A 20422-nucleotide genomic window follows, 5' to 3' on the forward strand; every position below is an offset into this window, starting at 1 on the left:
ACAGTGAACTGAGAGTTTTTTTGTTTTTGTTTTTTTTTTTTAATTTAAGGTGTATATTTGAGTAGGTTCAGTATATATTAGAAAGAAACAAACCAAGAGTGGTAGATAGTAACTTGGAATGCAAGTTCTGGAAACAAACATTCATATTGTCACTTCTATGTATGTATGTTGTGTATTTTTCTGTTTTTAATTGTGGATTATTCCCTTTGTTCACTTTTCTATTAAATCATGGCACATAAATTTATAAAAAAAAAAAAAACAACTGGATGGTCTCTCTCACGTGTGGAATATAAATAGCCAAAGTTAATGAACTTTAGACAACAAAATGTACTTTAGACTGTGAAAAATAAGGTAGTTACCAGAGGGGAGAGGGAAAGGAAGTGGGAGGAAATGGTAGAAGGGCCAATTTGATCACGGAAATGGTTAAGAGAACCTTGGTGGTGGGTGAGGATTATACATATAAAATGGTGTGAAGTTGTACTCACCAAAATTATATAGTGTTGTAAATTTATAAAATTTCATTAAAAATAGAAATTTTTAAAAATTTAAAGAAATATTTAAAGGAGTGTGTATATCAGAATATCTAGATGAATGCCCTGAAAGTATTACAATAACTTCAATTCTTTAGAAAAATGGACTGTGTCTACTGCAAATAAAATAGTATTATATTGATCATCACAAGTTACAGGGAATGAAGTTACATGCACAATAATTAAGATTCTTTTTTATACTGATTTCTGAACATGAAATGCAAATGATAAAAATACTGAATACTAAGTTTTTTTATACTTAAAATTTTATTATATTTTGATAAAACTGACAGAAAAAACTACCCCAAAAGTTATTTATGAGAATTATCATTCTCAAGAGCAATTTTTAATGTGCCACATAATATACTATAAAGTTCACTTTACTGAATTACACAGATGTTTCTCTTTCTCTCTCATAACCTGAGTAGATCAAGTCAAAAGCTTAGAACCTGGTGTTAATTTGCTGATTCTTAGATGAACTTCCACCTGCTTCCTAAAAGCACTCCTAACCCAGGCCCGTCAACTAGACAATACATGGCTTTGACTCTATAGATGACCAGATGAGTGTCTGAACCGATCACTAAAGGAACAACACCTGGAAATATATCTCACAGTCTGTTTTCCAAGAACAAGCCAGTGGCTTCATATTCACAAGTGAGAGCAGCTTTATTATAGTCTTTTCCAAAGCCAATTGGATGCTGTTGACTTTAACTTCAACTTATTTTCTCCTATATCTACATGACCATGTCCTCTCCAAACTGTTCTCAGCTCCAAGTTACCTGACTTATATATTAACTCATGCTGTATATTTTTAAATGCTAGATATACATAAACTCAGAAGTTGTTAACATTTCAAGATTAAAAAAAATTTCAAGATTTTAGGAAATCATTTTAATACTGAATCAGGCGTTTTGAGTAGTTTCAGAATGGGATAGTGCTGAACATCTTAGAAACAATTATCTTTTTGAAATGGAATGACTACCTCTCCCGTTATACCTGAGTAACATACTGTGCCGGAAGCACTGCATAACCCACATTCCCTGTTCCTGGAGCGGGTGCCAGCACAGTGCCTGGTGGCAGGTTGGTGAGGTTTGGCTGGATCTGTGGCAGTGGAGTGGCAGGCATGATGAGCCGCTGCTGTGGTTGGCTGGTAGTAACTATTTGTGAAGTCGGATTGATTGGTTTTGGAACAACCTACAAAGAAAGGAAGTATATCCACAATGACAAAAATAAATTTTACAGCTTCCTAACTCAATATATATATCTTGTACATTAATCTTAGCTTTCAATTTTAAAAGTAAACTGACAGTTTGAAAAAGACTAAGAAAAGGATTTATGTGACACTCACTTGCTTGACAGTCTGTGCTGAGACAATTGGAACTGACATCCGCACTGGAGTGGTATTAACCACCACTGGCTTTGCTTTTTTAAAAAAGGGAAGAAAAAGGAAAAATTACTTATAGAAAATAGTATTTAAAACACTTGTAACACTTAGTTCATGCAAGATATCCTCATCAAAGAGTTTATTTTTTATTTATTTATTTATTTATACAAGATTGATTGATTGATACAAGCACTGGGTACAGTCAGAAGCGCGGGAGGGTGAGAAAATTCACCAGAGCCAGAGCAGGGAGCAGAGCAGGCAGAAGGACCGAAGTACACTGCTGAGGGGAGCAGCGGGCGGCAGGAGAGGTCTGCGGGCCATGCGGGACCCTCCACCGGTGGCCGGGGAGCAGCCGGGGATTGAAACGGCGCTGCAGAGGCTGCGAGCAGCTTCGCAACCCAGCGCTCAACCGCTGCGCCACCGGGGAGGCCCCTCATCAAAGAGTTTAAAGAATTCCATTTGTTTGATATTTGGAGCAATCTTTACTTATAAAGGACAATCTTTCAAATGTCTGTAACTCACCCACTACTTAAATTCTTTTTGTCTATATTCTTATTTACAATCTGGGAATAGAATCTCTCCTATAGGGTATAAGGATTAACCAGGCAAACTCATGAAAAGTTATTAGAATTGCCTAACAAGGGCCTCCCTGGTGGTGCAGGGGTTAAGCACGCACTATGAAGCTATCCGCAGCCTCTGCAGCATAAGTTTGATCCCTGGGGAAGCCAGGGAACAATCCACATGGCACAACAGACCTCTCCTGACTCACCCGCTGCTCCCCTCAGCAGTGTATTCCAATCAATCTGCCTGTTCTGCTCCCCACTCTCTTTCTGGTAAATCCTCTCACCCCCACACCTCTGGCCTGTAACCCAGTTCTTGTATGCATAAATAAACTTTTAAAAAAAGAATTGCCTAACAAATAGTTGGTTTTGAATGTTAGTTACCATTATTAGTTACCATTATTGTTACCATTATTGTTACTGTTATTAATGCAACTTACTACTAAATTAATGGCATTGTCAATGGAGTTTCAGGGAAACTAAAGTACAAGACATCAGCTCAGAGATTACATTGATGAAGAGCAGATTAGACCCAAATAATATAAATACTGAAGGGAAAGTGCTGTGAGATCCAAAGAAGAGAGAACACACATGTGACTGGCAGAGGATGGGAATAAAAATGAATGTATAGAGAACACAGTTTCCTAAGTGGGTTGTAGAGAGGACAGAATGGAGGAAGATATTTGATGCAGAGGCAGATGCACAAGTGGAGGCTTGATCCTAGGAAACAGCAAAGCTTATTCACAAAATGTTGATGAACAGACAAATTTGACTGGAACCCATGGTTAAAGTGGGCAAGCACAGGCAAAAAGCAAATTGTGGTCATTTTCCTGAAGACCTTAAACACTAGGGTAGAAATTTGCATTTATATTTTTAAATTCAGCAGGCAGTGAGAAATGTCTGAGAATTTTGAGGTGCAGAAATATTATTGGACTATTAGAAAAAAGAAAATATTTGGTAGCAGTATGTAAAGACATAATGGAGCTGTAAGAAACAAGAAAAGTTAGAAGAGTACAAAAGATCAGGGTCTAATCTGTGGTGACAGTACTTGGAGTGAAGAGAGCAGGTGCAAGAGACATGTGGAGGTGAAAGCAGCATGAATTATCACCCAGCTGGAAGGCAGGAAGAATATGTATAAGGGAAGGAAAAATCACTGAAAAGCATTTAAATGGCCGGGAAAAGATAGCCATTTTAACAGAAAATTCAAGGATGAGGTGATTTGAAGAGATGAAACCTGATCTGGAGAAATGTTATGATGAAATTCAGGAGAAGGGTTGGAACTTGCGCTGTATGTTTGAACCAAAAGAAGGACAATTTTTAATACTGTTTATTGACCATTTCCATATGTAAGGAAGGGATTTAAGAAGATAGAAAGGATATCTCTGTGGGTTTTATTTATGCAAAAGGCCTAAAGCCTGGTCTGAGAGACTGAGAATGGGGTCTAAACTGTACTAAACAAGAACAAAAAAAAAAAAAAGATTTTCTTGGAAAGAAAGGCTGTTAACAATACTAGCAGGATTTATTTCTTTTGGTGAGGATGGGAAGGATGATGGCTAAAGAGAAGTTAAGAGTCCTGGAAGAACGTCAGTGAGTACTCTGATTTGACAGGGTGCAGAGCTTGTAAGGCGACCAACTAGGGTGAGGAGGCAGATGAGACCTCTAGAAAGAGTGGATGCTTAATGGCAATGATTGTGTTATCTCTAAATAGACTAAAACCCACTAAATTATATGTTCAAAAAGGGTGCATTTTATGGTAGATATGAATTATATCTCAATAAAAGTTGTTATACAAAAATAGTATATAATTGTGAACCATGCATAGGAGCAGTGAGATCTGGACACTGGATTTGCAATTGTTCTCTGTTCTGTTTCAATGCTCCTCAATTATTTTAATTTTAGTGACATAATGACCACTGTAGATTGGTCTTAGTAATACTAAAAGTAATCAAAAGAAATAAAAAGCCTGAATTTGTGCTCGGGACACAAAAGCCTGAACTCCCCACACCACTTGTTCCTTGGAGGGGAGATGCTGGTCATTGTTCTGTGAGTACACAAAGCAGAGATTCTGAAAGAATACAGCAGTCAGAGGAATGTCAAGAACTTCCTGGTGGTCTGTGAAATAATGGGGGAGAAGTGTATGCTGCATCTATAACATCAAGTGGAGACTTTGATGATTCTCAGCTAAATGACAAGGAGAGTACAGCTATCCCCAGGCATGCAAAACACACACACACACATACACACACACACACACACACACACACACACAAACCTAGATAAGTTTACATTAGCTTGGCATCTGCATGCTGTGTTTTAACTGAAACCTGGCATTCCAGAATTGGAAGTGATCAGAAAATAGACCTTTTTTTTTTTTTAATTTTATAGAGGCATGTTTTATTTTATTTATTTATTTGTTTGTTTTTGCTTTGTTTATACAAGCACTGGGTACAGTCAGAAGCGCGGGAGGGTGAGAGAATTCACCAGAGCCAGAGCGGGGAGCAGAGCAGGCAGAAGGACCTAAGTACACTGCTGAGGGGAGCAGCGGGCGGCAGGTGAGGTCTGTGCGCCATGTGGGACCCTCCACCGGTGGCCGGGGAGCAGCAGGGGATTGAACCGGCGCTGCAGAGGCCACGGGCAGCTTCGCAACCCAGCGCTCAACCGCTGCGCCACCAGGGGAGGCCCCAGAAAATAGACCTTTTATAATATATCTAGGGAAAGGTGCAAGATTGTTTGTATAACTAAGTCAAAGTCTGGATTTCTTCTCCTAACTTTCAAGTACAATCCCACATTACTACTAGTGTATTTTTCATAGATAGTGGCACGTTTTTATTTTTTTTGGTCTTTAGCAGGAATTCTGAATAATAATTTTAGGGCCTCCCTGTTTGTACAGGGATTAAAGACACAGTGTTACCAAGCTATCGCCAGCCACTGCAGCATAGGTTGGATCCCGGGCAGGCCAGGGAGCAACCCACATGGCGCAGCAGACCTTCCCTGCCTTACCCGCTGATCCCATCAGCAGTGTATTTCAGTAGATCTGCCTGTTTTGCTCCCCTCTCTGTCTCTGGTGAGTCCTCTCACCCCCATACCTCTGGTCTATACCCTATTCTTGTATGCATAAATAAGTAAATCTTAAAATAATAATAATAATAATAATAATAATATTTTTAGAATACCCTCCTTCCAAATTTCAGAACCCATACCTACAAATGTTTTAGGCTTCTTAATTTCTTAAGTTTATTTCCTCCCTCACCAAAATATTAAGAGATTACCCTGTGAAGAGGTTAACTAATTATTCTTCTGGGTTCTTTTACTGTACTACCTTCCATGCAATCAGCAATTAACAAGGTGGAGCCTTTCACACTGACTTAAGTCTTTGGTGAGAAAATGTACAAGATAAACCCAACTCCCTCTGGCAGTTAAGTAAATCCTTATAAGGAGTTAAGCCTTTAGAAAGACATATTAATACATTTCATGAACTATTGTAACTACTAATATATCTCTAATTGTAAATATAAGTCATTATTCCTCAAAATCATGTATTATTTATGTTCAGATCTTTAATGGGATAGGAGAGAAAGACAAAAGTAAAAATGAGAGTGGATATAAGGGAAATTGCAAGGTTGTTATAGCTATGAAAGTTGGTGAGAAGAGGGTGTATAAGATAGACTTGACGGAGCAAGACAGAGAGGGAGAACAGAAAGAACACACAGAAAAAAGGGAAGATGTAGGGAAGCAGAAAGCAGTAGGGTAGGCCTGAGGGGAGGCATAGCCAGGAGGCAAAAAGAGTAGAGAAAAAGAAAGGCAGAAAGACAGACATAAAATAGGAAAAAAAAGAACTGGTTAAAAAAAAAAAAAAAACAGAATTATGAAATGTCCAACCCATTCCTCCAAAATATAAGTTGCATTTTTCCCTCTCATTAAGAACACTATAAAAAAGTTCCTTCCAAAATCAATTTAAAGAATTAGAAAATACCATTTACAGCAACATGGATGGAGCTGGAAGGGATTATACTAAGCGAAATAAACCAGAAGGAGAAAGACAAATACCGATGGTGTCACTTGTATGTGAAATATACATAAATCAAACAAAGGGTGAAAGAAAAACTTTAAACTCTTGAAAGTGGACCATAGAACTGAGGCATCCAGACGAGGGGAGGGGTGGGAAGAGAGTGGGGTGAGAAAAAAATAGACTTTGGTGGGAAACTGAGGGTTCTTTGGTGATAGATGCACTAAGATGACTACACCTAAAGGGGGAAACTGTACACTTAAAAACACTAACAAGGATGTAAATCAATGGTACCTCAATAAAGGAAAAAAAATTAGAAAATGTAATTACTTGGTATGTCCAATTTTAATAGACCACACACTAAAATACTGTTTCCCTCATGCATCCTGTGTTTTCTGCCATTAGCAATTTAAAACACAAATAGGGGGCCTCCTCTGGTGGCACAGGCAGTTGAGCACCGCACTGTGAAGCTGTCCACAGCCTCTGCAGCGCTGGTTCGATCCCAGCCGGCCAGCAAGGGTCCCACATGGCTCAGCAGACCTCTCCTGTCTCGCCCGCTGCTCCCCTCAGCAGTGTATTTCGTCAGTCTGCCTGTTCTGTTCCCCGCTCTGTCTCTGGTGAATCCTCTCACCCTCCCGCGCATCTGGCCTGTACCCCGGATCTTGTGTAAATGAATAAATAAATCTTTAAAAAAAGAATTAAAAAAAAAATAGGATTTTTCTGTCAGTTCCCTTAGGTAAGCTAGCTATGGGCAATGGAAAGCTCCAACTTTTGATCCCTTAATAAAAAAGAAAGAGTAAACAAGTGGTCATTCATTCTTCTGTTTACAATCAGTAAACAACAAATCATTCACTTGCCATCAACTGCTTTTTGGCATAGGTAGAATATGCAGCAATCTTCCAAAAAAGAAAATTAGGTCCTAAACTACAATCTGTCCTGATCCTGATGCACCACTCAATTTTCTAACAAGTAGATAAATACAGGGAAAGGTTATGTATGTGAGTCTATGGTACTAAGGGTTAAACACAGACAGAAAATGGAAGGACCACAGAAATGTCCTCTAGGAAAAGTACAACTAAGCAAGGTAACAGATCATTTTCCTCACTTTTTATTAACAACTATAGATTCAAATAAGTATAGGACATAAAATGCTTTTCATCTACACCTTGGGTAACTCAGATCCTATTAAGTGACTTCACAGTTTAGAAAATAACATAGGGCCTCCCCGGTGGCGCAGCGGTTGAGCGCTGGGTTGCGAAGCTGCCCACAGCCTCTGCAGCACCAGTTCAATCCCCGGCCGCTGGGCAAGGGTGGCGCACAGACCTCTCCTGCCGCCTGCTGCTCCCCTCAGTAGTGTGCTTTGTCAGTCTGCCTTTTCTGCTCTCTGCTCTGGCTCTGGTGAATTCTCTCACCCTCCCACGCTTCTGACTATACCCAGCGCTTGTATAAATAAATAAATAAACTTAAAAAGAAAAGAAAAGAAAATAACATAAATAGGGCCTCCCTGGTGGTACAAGGAGTTAAGTCTCAGCACTACGAAACTATCAGCAGGGAGCTAACCCACATGGCACGGCAGACCTCTCCTGTCTCGCCCACTGCTCCCCACAGCAGTGTATTTCAGTAGATCTGCCTGTTCTGCTCCTCACTCTGTCTCGGGTGAATCCCCTCACTCCCGACACCTCTGGCCTGTACCCTAGTTGTTGTATGCATAAATAAATAAATCTTTCAAAAAAAGGAAGAAAATAAGATAAATAATTTGGTCCATGTAAATCTATCCCACTGGCAAAAAAAGGTAGGTCTTTAAAGCAGTAATAAAATGGCTACTCGCAAACTAAAGATAATGCCTAGCAGAATGAAATATTCTAGTTTATCCAACTATGATTCCATTTCACTAGCCTCTGCACTAGCTGTTGATTCAAACTTAATACTTAAGCAGGACTTAAGCAAAAAAGGTCTAACGTTCTTTATCAAATGTTCAAAACTTCAATTACTGTTTTTAAGAAATGGCTACTAACCTTGCTGAAGAGGCTGAGTGTTTGTACTGGGATTCTGACTGACTGGTTGTGTTGAGCTGCTGGCTGTTGTGGCAGTAACAAGTCGGACATAATGAAACTTGCTTCCAGGCACTTGAATCTGCTGAACATTGGGAGCAGTTGCCAGAGGAATAATTGTCTTAAATTGTGATGTGTTCACACCTCCAACAGTGATGGTTTGCACAGCTGATTTCACTGCCTATTAAATAATACAACATGGTTATCATTAATCTGGGATTTAACTTTCCAACTTTTAATTTATGAAAATCGCTCAAGTAAAAAAGTACATTCCAGTATTTCATCAAAGCTGCTGAAGGAACACCTTGTTCAAGGAGAAATGAGAATAGTAATGAATACAAGAATGAAACCAAAATAGATGAGTCAAGTCTTCCATCTCTCGTAAATTCCTTGATAGTCCAGGTCAGATGACTTGCTATAAAGAAATCATTATTTAAATTACAAGAACTTACAATTTTGTTAATATCAAGCAAACGATTATTTTTAAATGGCTAGAATTAAGCCTCATCATCAACATCAAAACAAGATACAGATATTTGGCTCTACTGCTAACCACCAAATTAATTATGACAAATTTCATTTTCACATGTTCTAAAGAAGAAAAAAAACCCCAACTTATACTCTCATTAAGCCAATTCTAAAAGACTTACAAAACTCCATAGATACAAATGTGCCAGCTAACATATGGGTAAAGAGTACAAATTCAGTCCCAATTTTGGTTGTTTAGGGAAACTAGCTTTAGGTGATTCAGATCTGAGTCAATCATAAATCACTTAAATGATTTTCAGTCCTTTCCTTCAGTCTGACAAAAAGCATTATTACTTCCCAACAAGCTAAATGAAACATCAGAGGCAAAGCAGAACAAGTCTTTTAAAATGTCTCCCAAAGGATGTTTACCTAACATATAACAAAGTCATAGAATGCAAAGGTCCAGACATAATTGTTCTCTAGTTCTATAGCTTTATTTTATAAAGAATTATATCCCACCTATTCTTCTAAATGTCCTCATGCTAAAGTACAATTGACATGATAGAAGAAATCTATATACATTATGGAGATAATTTACAAAATAATAATTCCAAAGAACTTGAACACTTTCACAAAAACTCAGGAAAAAAAAAGAGCGACAGATCACTTAGTTACAAAATTCTACAGGTAATAAAGGATATTACTTCAGCATAAAATAGGACACATATTATCATTCAACAGAGGCACCACAAAGCAGATTTAAAATAAAGAGATAACAACCTAAGTTGTGAGTTACATGAAAACAGTGAAGCTTAAGAAAAAGGATAAAATGTCTGCAGATGGAAGTTACTGAAAAATCAAGCAACCTATGAAGGCAAATAATGTACAATTGTGTAAGAGTCATCATCCTCGTTATATCAGCTCAAAATGGAAAAAAACAGTATCTCAGGAAACAAGGTGCCTCAAAACAAAATAGTTAAATTTACCAGATACTTAATATGCATAGAGGACAGTGCTTTTAAAAACTCTTAGGTAAGATTATTTGATTTAAATCTAGCAATTGTATTAAGAGTGAGGTACAGCATGATCCAAGAGGAGAGGTTTATTACCTAAGTATGAACTGTATACCTTTCCCATCTTTTTTTTTTTTTTAAAGATTCATTTTATTTTTATGCATACAAGAGCTGGGGTACAGGCCAGAGGTGCGGGGGCCGGGTGGGGGGGTGAGAGGATTAATCAGAGACAGCGGGGAACAGAACAGGAAGATGAACTGAAATACACTGCTGAGGGGAACAGCGGGCGAGTCAGGAGAGGTCTGCTGCACCACATGGGTTGCTCCCAGGCCAGGGATTGAACTCGTGCTACAGCGCCTGAGGTTAGCTTCATAGGTCGCGTCTTAACCCCTTGCGCCACCAGGGAGGCCCCTTTTCCGTCTTTTTTACGTTCAATATTTCTGTATCCTAAACTTCAAGCTACAAGTTATAAAACCTGCAAATAACTGAATCCTTTAAAAAAAATCAGATATGGGGATCTCCCTGGTGGTGCAGGGGTTAAAAACAGAGCTATCAAGCTTTCCGCAGCCACTGAAGCACAAGTTCAATCCCCGACCAGCCAGGGAGCTACCCACATGACACAGCACACCTCTCCTGCCTCGCCGACTGCTCCCCTCAGCAGTGTATTTCAGTAGATCTGCTTAGTCTGCTCCCCACTCTCTCTGGTGAATCCTCTCACCCCCTGCCCCCACACCTCTGGCCTGTACCCCAGTTCTTGTATGCATAAATAAATAAATCTTTAGAAAAAATCAGATATGACTTTATTTTTAACCACTGTATGTCTGATCACCCCTAACATACTTAAATATCTAGATTTAAATCTGTCATTACACTGCTTTATATTTAATTCATCCATCCTCTTCTTGTTTTTTCCCCTCCTTTCAGGCTAAATATTTATTATTTCATCCCCTGGCCCTGTATTAGCTTATTATTTATATACTTCGCTACTACTACTTCATGGGTCACCTTAGATATTACAGTGTACCGATTCAACAAAAACAAAGGAAACACTCTAGTCAAGAAATGGGCAGAACTTAAAAGACATTTCTCCAAAGAGGAAATGTAAATGGCCAACAGGCATATAAAAAAATGTTCAACATCCCTTATTATCAGGGAAATGCAAATCGAAACCACACTGAGATACCACCTTACACCAGCAAGAATGGCACTATCAAAAAACTATCAATAACGAATGTTGGCAAGGGCCTCCCTGGTGGCGGAAGGGGTTAAGCACCGCACTATGAAGCAATCCGCAGCCTCTGCAACAGGAGTTGGATCCCGGGCTGGCTAGGGAATAACCCATATGGTGAAGCAGACCTCTCCCGTCTCGCTCGCTGTTCCCCTTGGCAGTGTATTTCAGTCTGTCTGCCTGTTCTATTCCCCACTCTGTCTCTGGTGAATCCTCTCACTGCCCACCCCCCATTTCTGGCCTATACCCCAGTTCTTGTATGCATAAATAAACCTTAAAACAACAACAACAACAGGGCCTCCCCAGTGGCACAGCGGTTGAGCTCTGGGTTGCGAAGCTGCCCTCAGCCTCTGCAGGGCTGGTTCGATCCCAGCCACGGGATGAGGGTCCCACATGTTGCGCAGACCTCTCTCAAGCGGGTGCACAGACCACCCGCTGCTCCCCTCAGCAGTGTACTTGTCAGTCTGCCTGCTCTGCTCTCCGCTCTGACTCTGGTGAACTCCCTCACCCTCCCACGCTTCTGACTGTACCCAGTGCTTGTATAAATAAATAAATCTTTAAAAAAAAAAAAAAAAACACAAATGTTGGCGAGGATGTGGTGAAAAAGGAACTCTCCTACATTGCTGGTGGGAGTGCAAAATGGTCCAACCACTATGGAAAGCTGTCTGGAAGTTCCTTGGTCTACTAAAAATGGAGCTACCATAGGACCCAGCAATTTCACTCTTAGGAATCTACCCAAAGGATACAAAAACATTGATTCAACAGAACACCTGTACCCCTTGCACCCCTATGTTTATTGCAGCACTATTTACAATAGGTAAAATCTGGAAACAACCCTAATGCCCAAAAATAGATGACTGTATCAAGATGTGGTATATATACACAATTATTCAGCAATCAAAAAAAGATAAACTCATGCCAGTCACAGCAACGTGGATGGAGCTAGAAGGAATTATGCTCAGTGAAATAAGCCAGAAGGAAAAAGAAAAATATCGCATGGTTTCACTTATAGCGGGAATATAGGGGAACCAAATAAGACATCAGTGTAAAAAAATAATAACAGTACAAAACACAACAAAGCAAAAACAGACAATTATGAATCAGAGACATACTGCAGGGGAGGAGGAGGGTGGGAGGAGCACAGGGGACTGAGGTGAGGGTGCTCGGGTGCACTGGTGAAGGAAACTCTATGGGGACTACACCTGAGGGGGTGGGGGGAAGCAAATATTGTTTAAAAATGAATAATGCAAAAAAATTTTAAAAATAAATAAAAAGTGAAAAAAACAAGAAATTACAGTGTACAAGGTAGGAATTAAATCAGTATTTTATATACCACCCAATGAAAGAACCACAGATCACTAGCACCATTTACTCCTGCCCCACCCTTGTGTACTGTACATGAGATTCACTTCTCTAGGTTCCCCTCAGCTTGGATGGTGGTCTCTGAGGTCCTAGCTACCGTGGCAAGTCTTTAATGTCTTCCAACAACTTATTAAAATATGTTTTACTCTGCTTTTTAGTTGTACTTGGTGTGACGGGTGGTCTGCAACCAGCCAGTTCTGTATATCTAAACAGAATCCAGGCTGCCTCGCTTTTAGCCTGGACTCCAACAACTCCTAGTTGCATGACTGTTTAAGTAACTAAAACTCCCTGTGCGGAAGCTTCCTCATCTAAAGATGTGAAGTTTGTTGTAAGGATTAAATAAGTTAAATTATATAAAGTGCAAATAATAATTCATCACATATTACAACGCTCAGTGTTAGTTATATCATCACTCATTCATGATGAGCAAACTAAGGCTCAGAGAGATGAAGTAACTTCCCTAAAATCACACAGCTAAAAAACAATAAAGCCAAGATTTGAACCAGATCCAACTCCAAAGCCTATTCTCTTTACTAAGATATTGTAATACTCCTACTGTTATATCAGCTTAAATAATGTTATTAAATAACTAAATAAAAGTAAATAGCACTGAGTCCTCAAGAACTATAAAGAACTAAAGTTTCATATCTGCCTCTAAGAAACATGAAAAGTAATTTTTTAATCAGTACACTTAAGTATAAAGCAGTACTTTAAAAACTTTTTACTTTAGGGCCTCCCTGGTGGCGCAGGTGGTTGAGCCCCACACTGTGAAACTGTCCGCAGCCTCTGCAGTGCAGGTTCGATCCTGGCCAGGAGGCAAGGGTCCCACATGGCACGGCAGACCTCTCCTGTCTCACCTGCTGCTTCCCTCAGCAATGTATTTCTTCAGTCTGCCTGTTCTGTTCCCCGCTCTGTCTCTGGTGAATCCTCTCTGCCTCCCGTGCATCTGGCCTGTACCCAGGTTCTTGTATAAATAAATAAATCTTTAAAAAAATACTTTTTACTTTAAAATAATTTTAGACTCACAAGAAATTACAAAAGTGAGTTCCTGTGTTTCCTTTCCCCAGCTTCTCCTAACAGAATAACATCTCACATAACCATAGAACATTACCAACATCAGAAAACTGCCATCTGGTACAATACTATTAACTATAGAAAAGACCTTATTCAGATTTCACCATTTTTATGTATGCCTTTTATTCTTTTTTTTATTATTTTTTAAAGATTTATTTTTATACAAGAGCTGGGGTATAGGCCAGAGGCGCTGGAGGGTGAGAAGACTCACCAGAGACAGAGCAGGGAACAGAACAGGCAGACTGACTGAAATACACTGCTGAGAGGAGCAGCAGGCGAAACAGGAGAAGTCTGCTGTGCCATGTGGGTATCTCCTTGGCCAGCTGGGAATCAAAGCGGCGCTGCAGAGGCTGCAGACAGCTTCACAGCACTGTGCTCAACCCACTGCGCCACCAGGCCCCACCTTTTTTATATGTATACTGAATTGCACAGACTCATATAACCAACATAACACCATCAAGATGCAAAACTGTTTCATCATCACAAAGACACTCTATTCTCATATTCCTCTCTATCCTAACTCTTGGCAACAAGTGATTAAACTGCATTTTTTTAAATACTTAAAACACCAAATAGTATATAAAAGTTGCACAAAGGAAAGCATTTTAATATACTGTGGCTTTGAGAATTCACCAGGTGGTCCCTTCCTTTAAGTAGTAAAGTGGCCTGAGAAACTCCATGTGAATGTCAGTCTAAATATATGCTATTATATAGACAAGCATTCAATAAACATCATAAGTTATAGTTACTTCTTGGTCAACAACCTTAACAGCTGGGTTAAAAAGCAACTATCTTAAATTCGAAATCCTCGGCTGCTAGAGGAGGGTCCCACATGGCGTGCAGACAGCAGTGTACTTCGGTCCTTCTGCCTGCTCTGCTCCCGGCTCTGGCTCTGGTGAATTCTCTGCGCTTCTGACTGTACCCAGTGCATGTATAAACAAAACAAACAAACAAACCAGCAAACAAATAAATAAAGCATGCCTCTATTAAAAAAAAAAAAAAAAAAAAAAAAAAAGCAACTATCTTAAATTCAAAATTGCAACATTAACACTTATTAGTGGCTGCTCTCAAAATAATGGACTTGAAAAGATTCTTTTTATTTGTACTATTTCCTCCTAAGTAATTTCTATTTACAGATTAGTATAATAATCTTATACTTCAGATAAATTTCCTTGACTATTATTATCCAATTAGCAGATGCTAAAAGCCCTTGCTTAAATGAAGATTTACCAAAAAAAAAAAAAAAAGACTACTCTTTTCAGTCTGCAAATGAGAATTCTTTTTTATTTGGTGAAGCTGGAGATGTTATATAAACATAAATATGCTTCAACTAATATGCAAAAATGTTGAATTGTAGGCTCCATATTAATTGCCCTTTTAAAAATAATTTGCATTTGGTTTTGTATGTAAATGTGGCTGAGAAACCTTTGCACATGTCTGATTCACTCTTGTATATGTTCTGCTAAACAACACAATGCTTCTTTATACCTGTTTCTCTATTTGTATAAAACATTATCACTAAATGAAACATGTATAGTGCTTGGGACACATGCACAAATTGTGCTGTTTCAAACAGACACTAAGAAGGTATTTATATACTGCAAAATCAGAATTATACTTTTCTTAATGTTGGTTATATGTTTACTAAATTGCATTTGTTTCACTAAACACTGCTCTTCAGGATTTGATGTTACATGACATGTCTTAGTTTTGTCAAATAAATTTTTGAAACCCTATGGTAACCAAAGTTAAGCATTGTCTTTGCTATGGGACTTCTCAGAGCCTTTAATATACTAACAAGTATTATGCTCTTCTAGAATATGGGTATATGGTGTTTCCCAAACTTACTTAACAAGTAACATTATTTCCTTGGCAGGGAAACTTTTCTATTCTTTCAAAAATGTGTGAATACTGAATTGGTGCCAAAGGAAGGGCAGAGAGTGTCATGTCAACACATATAGGAAACAGTTTTTCACAGAATTTGTTATAAAGAATAGTGAAAGTATGTGGTAGAACAAACATAATGAATCCCAAGCAACCTGCACAATTAAAGTCCTAGTTGTGGTATGTCTTAAATTAGCAATTTGTAAGTATTTCTACATAGGATATAACTTAGATTTGAATCTAGATAACTAGGAGCTAATTTTGGCATAATTTTATAGAAATAACTTGTCTTTTTTTAAAAAATTGAGATTCAACTGACATATAAAACATTGTATTGATTTTAGTTATATAATGATTTGATATACATATATATTATGAAATGGTCACAATATATAGGTTAGCTGAAATCCATCACCAGTTACATTTTTTCTCTTGTGATGAGTACTTTTAGGATCTACTGTCTTAAGAGCTTTCAAATACACAATATTAACTACATCATTATGCAGTGATTATACACAATATGCTCCCATGATATATTTATCCTATAACTGATAGTTTGTACCTTTTGACTACCTTCACACATTTCACACACACCCCACTCCACACCTCTGGCAACCTCCATTCTATTCTCTGTATCTGAATTTGGAAAGGTTGGTTTGGAATGGTTTGCTTTATTTTTTTTTAAAGATTTATTTATTTATACATACAAGAGCTGGAGTACAGGCCAGAGGTGTGGGGGTTGAGAGGATTCACCAGAAATAGAGTGGGGAACAGAACAGGCAGACTGACTGAAGTACACTGCTGAGGGGAGCAGCAGGCAAGTCAGGAGAGGTCTGTTGCGCCATGTGGATTGCTCCCTGGCTGGCCGGGGGATCAACTCATGCTTCAGAGGCTGCAGACAGCTTCATCGGTTGCATCATAACCCCTTGTGCCACCAGGGAGGCCCTGAAAGGTTTGCTTTTTAGATTCCACATATAAGATATTTTTGCCTGGGAGTGTTCACATGCGCCCTCAACATTTCGCTGACTGGAGCCAGTGTCATGGTGAGCAGTCCCCTGTGGTTCTTGTGATTGCAAGATGTACTTCAGCAACAAATATCTCAAAACTCTGAAAGAAACGGTTTATTACTCAAAGGTCCTGGAGAGTACACCCAAGGAAAGGGAGTGGGGTGGGAGAAGTAAAGCCTATAGTGAGGTGACCAGAGAGCTTATGTGTGGACCTGAGGATCTGCTTTCATTGGGGTTGCCGTTAGGGTTTTTTGGGTTCACACTACTGGTGAATTTAAAACATAATAGTGGAGATTAAAGTGCAAGAATGGCAAAGCAAGTCAGAGCTTTTTATAAGAAGGCAGGGGGGAGAGGAACTTCATGGGAAGGATGATCTAGCTCTTTTTCTAGCTGTGTAGCTGATTATACATTTATCCTAGATGGATGCCTTAGTAATCAAAAGCTTACTGTCAGGCTTTTGGATTATAAGTTAATTGTCATAAAAGTTAACTGTCAGGTGCTTATACAATATATCAAATAGTATTTGTGTTTCTGAGTTATTTCTCTTAGTCTAATGCCCTCAAATTCTATCCATGTTGTCATTCAAAGTCTATTCATGTTGTTGTAAATCAAAGTTTCCTTTTTTTTATAACTGATAATATTACATTGTATATGTGTATACCACATCTTTATCCAGTCAGCAATGTACACTTTGGTAGTCTCCATGCTTTGCCTGTTGTTAATAATGCTGCAGACTTGGGGGTGAAGAATGAGATAGCAATTTCATTTTTTGCAGATAAATACCCTAAGGTGGAAATGCTAAATTATATGGCAGTTTTATTTATTTATTTATTTTTTTGAGGAGCCTCCATACTACAATCCATAGTCACTGTACCAATTTACATTCTCCCCAATAATAAACAAAGGCTCCCTTTATTTCACATCCTTGCCAATAATTGTTATTTCTTGTCTTTTTTTTTTTGATTGATTGATTTATTTATACAAGCACTGGGTACAGTCAGAAGCGCAGGAGGGTGAGAGAATTCACCAGAGCCAGAGCGGGGAACAGAACAGGCAGACTGATGAAATACACTGCTGAAGGGAGCAGTGGGTGTGGCAGGAGAGGTCTGCGCGCCATGTAGGACCCTCGCCAGCCAGGGATTGAACCGGCGCTGCAGAGGCTGCGGGCAGCTTTGCAGCCCAGCGCTCAACCACTGCGCCACCAGGAGAGGCCCGTCTTTTTGACAATTCTAATAGATGTGCGGTGGTTCTGATTTGTATTTCCCTGATAATTAATGTTGTTGAGGATCTCTTCATATTATCTGCTGGCCACCTGTCTTGTATTTCATTTTTGGAAAAGTATCTATTTGGATCCTTTGCCCATTTTTTAATCAGACTGATTGCTTTCTATGCTATTGAGTTGTATGAGTACTTTATATATTTTGTATATTAACTCCTATCAAATATATAATTTGCAAATATTTTCTCCCATTCAGTAGATTGCCTTTTCAATTTGTTGATGATTTCCTCTGCTGTACAGAAGCTTCTTAGCTGATGTAATCCCACTTGTTTATTTTTGCTTTTGTTTTATTTGATTTTGCTGTCAAACACAGAAATTATTGCTAAGGCCAATGTAAAGGAGCTTACCAACTATGGTTTCTTCTATGAATTTAATGGTTTCAGGTCTTATGTTGAAGTCTTTAATCCATTTTGAGTTGATTTTTGTGCATGCTATACGATAATATTTCAGATCCATTCTTTTGCATTTGGCTCTTCAGTTGAAGAGGCTGCCTTTTTCCCATTGTATATTCTTGGCTTCTTTGTCATAAATTAATTGACCATATAAGTATGGGGTTACTCCTAGGCTTTTCTATTCCATTCCATTGATCTATTTGTCCATCTCTACTTATACCAAAACCACAATGCTTTGATTACTATAGTTTTACAATATAGTTTGAAATCAGGAATTGAAGCATTCCTTAATAATATGTTTTAAAAAAAAATAGAGATTTCCCTCCCAGAAAAATTATGTCTGTATTATCTTAATCCCAAACTTAATCCTCAAAAAAATTAAACACATGGGCCTCAGTGGTGGCGCAAGGTTAATGTCTCAGCAATACATATAGCACTATCAAGCTATCGGCAGCCACTGCTGCATGAGTTCAATCCCCGGCCAGGGAGCTAACCTACATGGCGCAGCAGACCTCTCCTGTCTCACATGCTGCTTCCCTCAGCAGTGTTTTTCAGTAGATCCACCTGTTCTGCTTGCCACTCTGTCTCTGGTGAATCCTCTCACCCCCCACACCTCTGGCCTATACCCCAGTTCTTGTATGCATAAATAAATAAAATAAATTTTAAAAAATTAAACAAAGGATTACCCTACAATCCAGAAATTCCACTTCTGGATATACACTGAAAAGAATGGAAAGCAGGGTCTCAAAGAGATCATCATTCACCAAAACTGAAACATGGAAGCAACTTAAGTGCCCATTAACAGATAAATATTCATACAGTGTAATATTATTCAGCTATAAGAAGGAAAGAAATTTTGACATATGCTACACTGCTTGTGAACCTTAAGAACATTATGCTAAGTGAAATATGCCACCCACAGAAGAACAAATACTTTATAATTGCATTTATGCCAAGTACTTAGTGTAGTCAAATCAGAGACAAGGGTTGGGAGGCAGGGAAGAATGAGGAGTTATCATGTAATAGGTACAGAGTTTCAGCTTTCCAAGATGGAAAAAGCTCTAGAAATGGAAGCCACATCAATCCACTTGCTACAATATGAATGTACAATATGAATACAATACCACTAAACTGTATACTTATAAATGATCAAGACATCAGGTTTTATGTTTATATTTTACCATGATGAGAAAACAGATCCAACTTCTAAGATGGGTTATGGGAATCAGAATCAAAGTGATATAGAAACTAATTTTAATTTAACCATTTCATAAAGTTTAAAAAACAAGAATAAATTTATTGTATTTAACTTGCAAGAAAGGAATATTACACATGAAATAAAATAATAAAGCTTGATGGAGGAATATCTTAAAATATTAGAGTAAGAAAGAATTACCTAAACATGACTTAAAAACTCAAAATTTATACATGATGACACCAAGATATTTTGGTAATTTAATGTATAAATTATATGCCAAAAAAACAAACCAAAAACAAAACACACAATCAGCTGGGAAAAATGTATTTAACTACACTGAAAACAAAGCAATAATTTCCTTAATATGCTAAAGGCATTTTTTAAGTGCACAAGGGGAAAAAAAATGCAATGGGCATCAGAATTCATAGAAGAGTCTAGAAGACACAAAGATATGAATAATTTATAAAATACAAATTTATGTGAGATCCTTAATCAGCTGACTGATAAGCAGAAGAGCACAGAAAAATACCCACACACATACCATCAACTGATCTCTGACAAAGGAACAAAGGTAATTCAATAGAAAAAGGACAGTTTTCCCAACAAATAAATGATTTTGGAACAACAGGACATCCACATGCAAAAAGTTGAATCTTGACACATATCTTACACTTTATATATGAATTATGGACCTAAAACAAATACAAAACTATAAAACTCCTAGGAGAAAATATAGGTTACCCTGGGTTTGGCAATGACTTTTTACACATATCATTAAAAGCATGATTTGTGAGGGAAAAAAAAATTACTAAGTCAAATTCCATTAAAATTAAAAATTTCTGCCCTGCAAAAGACAATGTGTAGAAAACAAAAAGACAAGCCACAGACTAGAAAAAAATATCTGCAAAACACATAGTAAAGTCTAAAGAAAAAGAAGTTATCTGGGTTCCAGATATTCTTGACACTAAACAGCACCACAGGGATGC

General features: G+C 38.3%; 1 protein-coding gene across 9 annotated transcripts in view; it reads right to left on the minus strand.

The window, feature by feature from the left end:
* The window catches only part of LIN54 (lin-54 DREAM MuvB core complex component), an 89596-nt gene that overhangs the window by 16180 nt on the left and 52994 nt on the right, over nucleotides 1–20422 (minus strand). For all 9 annotated transcript variants that reach the window (XM_037529042.2, XM_037529045.2, XM_037529038.2 and 6 more), the window contains exons 5-7: nucleotides 8496–8712; nucleotides 1879–1952; nucleotides 1527–1724 (exon numbers count right to left, since the gene is read on the minus strand). In XM_037529042.2, the coding sequence (XP_037384939.1) occupies nucleotides 1527–1724; nucleotides 1879–1952; nucleotides 8496–8712 (489 nt within the window). The remainder of the gene's footprint in view (nucleotides 1–1526; nucleotides 1725–1878; nucleotides 1953–8495; nucleotides 8713–20422) is intronic.

This window comes from Talpa occidentalis, unplaced genomic scaffold, assembly GCF_014898055.3.
Source record: "Talpa occidentalis isolate TD23 unplaced genomic scaffold, MPIMG_talOcc4v2.1 talOcc4.6, whole genome shotgun sequence".
Lineage (NCBI taxonomy): Eukaryota > Metazoa > Chordata > Mammalia > Eulipotyphla > Talpidae > Talpa > Talpa occidentalis.